Source organism: Mytilus galloprovincialis, chromosome 4 (genome assembly GCF_965363235.1).
Source record: "Mytilus galloprovincialis chromosome 4, xbMytGall1.hap1.1, whole genome shotgun sequence".
Taxonomy (NCBI): domain Eukaryota; kingdom Metazoa; phylum Mollusca; class Bivalvia; order Mytilida; family Mytilidae; genus Mytilus; species Mytilus galloprovincialis.
Genome location: NC_134841.1, coordinates 44,551,791 through 44,556,378, shown reverse-complemented (window position 1 = coordinate 44,556,378; position 4,588 = coordinate 44,551,791). Strand labels below are relative to the sequence as shown.

Genomic DNA, 4,588 nt, shown 5'->3' with positions numbered 1-4,588 from the left:
TCTCATTTTTTTTTTATGATTTTGACAATTATTATATTTTGAAAATCGTAAAAACAAGAGCCTTTTTTATTATCATTATTCCAAAATATTTCCTGTTTACAATTATCCTAGTCGTCCAGATATCAGATTAAGGTTCCCGGTTTACAGAAATGCCATCTATCCATGGGCAATAGAAGGCAACAAAGTCCATTTTAACCTTTATTTAACATTAAGTTTTAAATTCCCGCTTGAATAAAGGCAACAGTAAACTAGACTACTAGTAGTATAAATATATTTAATATACACGAAATGTAGTCAGAGAACTAACAAGACAACTCTTACTGGGGACAAATTGACGTATAATATAATAATTTTTGTGTTTGGAATTGATGTAACTGTCGATTGATTATCCAGTTTGTTAGCAAGCGCTTCCCGATAGTTGTCCGACCTCGTGTATATTAAAGATATATATACTCTTTAAAGCGTGTTTTGGGCCTATGTTAAAAATCTACAGTTCTACGCATTTTTGAGTTAGCTACAGAATGATATAAAACCTTTAATGACATTACGTTTTTGCACCAACAGTTCGATCGGCTTCCCTGGCCTGTCGCTTTCTTCTTAACGTCCCGATTTAACCTGAAATATTTGGCACTGGACGTTAAGCAAACAGCAATCAATATACATAGAAATTGACATATCAAGTATAGCAGACCAAATTTCAGCCAAAAAAATGTCTTTCAAGGTTTTGCATCTATCTTAAGCGCGCGAAATGAAGATCATTCGAATAATCCCCTGGTGGGGTTAGCCAGCGCTGCCCGATAGATATCCGAACTCGCTAAATCATGTGTTTTTAAATTATGAGATGTTGCATTACTAACTTTTTTATTATTACATGTAAATTGTCGGTTTATGGCTCATTTTAAAGAAAATGGAATATACTTTGAATGGACTTTGTTACTTTCTATTGCCCATGGATAGACCATTCATGTCTAGTGTATAAAGTAGTACCGATATTGTCGACATCGCAAAGTAGACAATGTCGACACAATATTGTACAACTTTGTCGACATCGTTTCATACTCTTGTCTACATCGTTTACATTGACGATATCGCGAAATAGACAATGTCGATATTGTACAACTTTGACGACATCGTTTCTAATCTTGTCTACATCGTTGAAATTGACGATATCGCGAAGTAGATAATGTCGACACTATATTGTTTAACGCTGTCGATATCTTTTCATACTCCTCTTTACATCGTTGACATTGACGATATTGCGAGGTAGACAATGTTGACACGATATTGTACTACGTTGTCGATATCGTTTCATACTATTGTCTACATCGTTGACATTGACGAGATCGCGAGGTAGACAATGTCGACACGATATTGTACAACGTTGTCGATATCGTTTCATACTATTGTCTACATCGTTGACATTGACGAGATCGCGAGGTAGACAATGTCGACACGATATTGTACAACGTTGTCGATATCGTTTCATACTATTGTCTACATCGTTGACATTGACGAGATCGCGAGGTAGACAATGTTGACACGATATTGTACAACGTTGTCGACATCGTGTCATACTATTGTCTTCATCGTTGACATTGACGAGATCGCGAGGTAGACAATGTTGACACAATATTGTACAACTTTGTCTACATCGTGTCATACTATATAACATTATATATATTTATCATATACTTGTATGAAATAATACTTAAATTTTACAGTTCAATAACATTTAAAAATATTAAAAGGCTATGAAAAGATTACAAGGTTTATTAACCAGATTCCTACAGATTTCCTTAGCGGGCTGATAAAGGCACCTTTATTAACTGCTTCCGGAATGTTATCGCATGCCTTTCCGTTATTGTCCGTGGGGTTTATCACATGGAACTTCGGGTATTTCCGGAAAGTTGTTTGTAAACATGGCAGACGACACGGTCACTGCTGCTTTTGTTCAATCGTTGAAAAACGATAATACAGTTAGAAAAACTACGAGTGACATGAGACTTTTCAACAGATGGTTAAGATCCAATAACGAGATGAGGTTAGCGGAAGAAATTCCTGTTACGGAACTTGATAAATGTTTGGCTCGTTTCTTCATGAGAGTGAAAAAAGACGACGAGTCTAACTACGAACCTCAATCTGTCAGATCAATGCAGAGCAGCTTATCAAGATATCTAACAGAGAAATGTGCAATAAATATAATGGTTGACAAAGAATTTCACCACTCTAGAGATGTGATGTCTGCCAAACTGAAACAGCTGAAATCCATGGGAATGGGAGCCAAAAAAAGGAAAGCAGACCCCTTCACAGCTGAGGAAGTTAATTTACTATACGAAAAAGAGCTGCTTGGTGCAGGTAACAATTCTTTGCATAATTATTTTTTTGTTATTGGTGTTTTAAATAGCTTTGTCTTGTTATTTGGCTCTTTGTGAGGTCACAATTTTCTCTACAAAATAAACACATTGGTATGATGTAATTACAAAAATAATTTGACAATACCTTGAATTATCTTCACCTGATTTTGTACAGTCATAAGAATGTATATTATTTTAACCTTATTGTATATACAAGTCTAAATCAAATATTTTTTACTCAAACAAATTCCTTAAATTTATTTGCAGGAAATCCTCAATCTCTAGTAAGAACTGTTTGGATGAATAACACTCTACATTTTGGTTTACGCTCCCGGGAAGAACACACAACTTTAAGATGGGGAGACATCCAAATGAAGGCAACTACGGACGGGGAGCAGTATCTAGAACATACTGAGAGAATAACCAAAACAAGAAATGGTGCTAACTTGGACACACGTGCCTTTCAGGCCAAGATGTTTGCTGACACAGGTAATGTTTCAGGAAAAGTTTTATAGGGGGGACAAGATTCAAAATAATTATTTCATTTTTTAATTGAATTACAGAAAAAGTAAATTAAAAAACGCAAAACAGAGTAAACATGTAGTGTAAATATGTATTAAACAAGATATCAAGATATTGCCATCACAAAATAACAGCCAGATATCATATATTACAAGTGTAGCTACATGTACATGTATATATATATTATATTGTAAACATGCGTATAATAATGACATTTAAACAATCAATATTTAACTGGTTTATCTTCTTTCAGGTAATCCTAGATGTCCTATACAGACATATAAACAGTTTCTTAGAAGAAGACCAGAAGATATGGTTGCAGATGATTGTCCCTTTCATTTGGGGTTTTCCAGGCAAATTAAGGATGACGGGGTCTGGTTTTCAAGACAAGCTTTAGGAAAGAACACTCTAAGTTCTTTTGTTAAAAAAATGTGTGAAGAAGGTGGTATTCAGGGTAGAAAAACTAATCATAGTGTCAGAAAAACTACTATCACTGCCTTGGTACATGAGGACATACCAGATACACGCATAATGCAGTTGAGTGGACATAAAAATGTTCAATCCATAAACTCCTATAGCTCAGCATCAATTGAACAACAGAAGGAAATGTCTAATATCTTGAGTAAAATTGGTACAGGGAAAATAACTTCGGATAAAAACCCAAGGCCTTTGGATGATAACAACAATGATATACCATCAGATGATTATGCAGAACTTTTGTCTGCTTCCCAAGAAGCCGAACTTTCTTTTGTATTGAAAGACATTTCAAATTTTGAATCTAATTCTAAACCAGTTTCAGCGACAACAACTACAGGAATAAATGAAATGCCAGAAATAGTACATGAAAATCACAAAGGAAAAGCAATGCATATGTTTGCAGGGGCAACTATTACGGGAAATGTGACAATTAATTTTTCCAACTAAGAACATTAATATACAAGTCATGTAATTGTTTTCATACATTTATGTCACCCTGATGCTTGTTATATCATTTAATAACAACAATTAAAGTTCAGAAATTTGTATTTGGTTAATTATAAATTATCAAAGAAAAACAAAATTTTAATGGTGTTTGTCTGTATTTCTTCTGTTGAAGTATATGATAAAAAGATAATTACATGTCATTTTTCATATCATACCCTTTATCGGCCCTCTGTCATGATATCATCCCTCGAGCCTACGGCTCTTGGGCTGATATCATGACCTAGGGCCGATAAAGGGTATGATATGAAAAATGCCATGTAATAATCTATACATATATAAATATACGATGGACACCCGAATGCGAAAATTGTAAGTTCGTACGAAGTTGGTCCTGATCTCGTTAAAATACCAAAAAGTGACCGAAGCAAGTACGATGAATAACGAAGTCTATACGATGATGCCGAAATTATATACGATAGCAAAAGATGGACATACGAAGGTTAACCGAAGACGGGTATATAAGCTTCATATCTCAGCCGAAGCCTACACAATGGATCACGAAGGCTACACGATTGATTACGAAGGCTACACGATGGATTACAATGATGGTGCGATGGCCATACGATGTATCTTTTTGTCTAATTCTTATAAAACTTAGTTTATTATCCCCTCGCCTACTACACGTAAGTTGCGTGTAGATAAAATTGTTATGGACGCGCTAGAACCAAAATGCTCAAAACTTGGTATGGTGTTACTCGTTAAGAATATCTTAAGCTCAAAGGTCAAGG

At 34.9% G+C, this 4,588-nt stretch overlaps 1 protein-coding gene across 1 annotated transcript; it reads left to right on the top strand.

The window, feature by feature from the left end:
- The first annotated feature begins 1,769 nt into the window (after positions 1 to 1,769).
- On the top strand, positions 1,770 to 3,899 carry LOC143072223 (uncharacterized protein KIAA1958-like). The gene is made up of 3 exons (XM_076247066.1): positions 1,770 to 2,355; positions 2,622 to 2,843; positions 3,130 to 3,899. The coding sequence occupies exons 1-3, from the start codon at positions 1,848 to 1,850 to the stop codon at positions 3,798 to 3,800; spliced, it is 1,401 nt and encodes a 466-aa protein (XP_076103181.1). The 5' UTR covers positions 1,770 to 1,847; the 3' UTR covers positions 3,801 to 3,899.
- Positions 3,900 to 4,588: the final 689 nt, after the last annotated feature.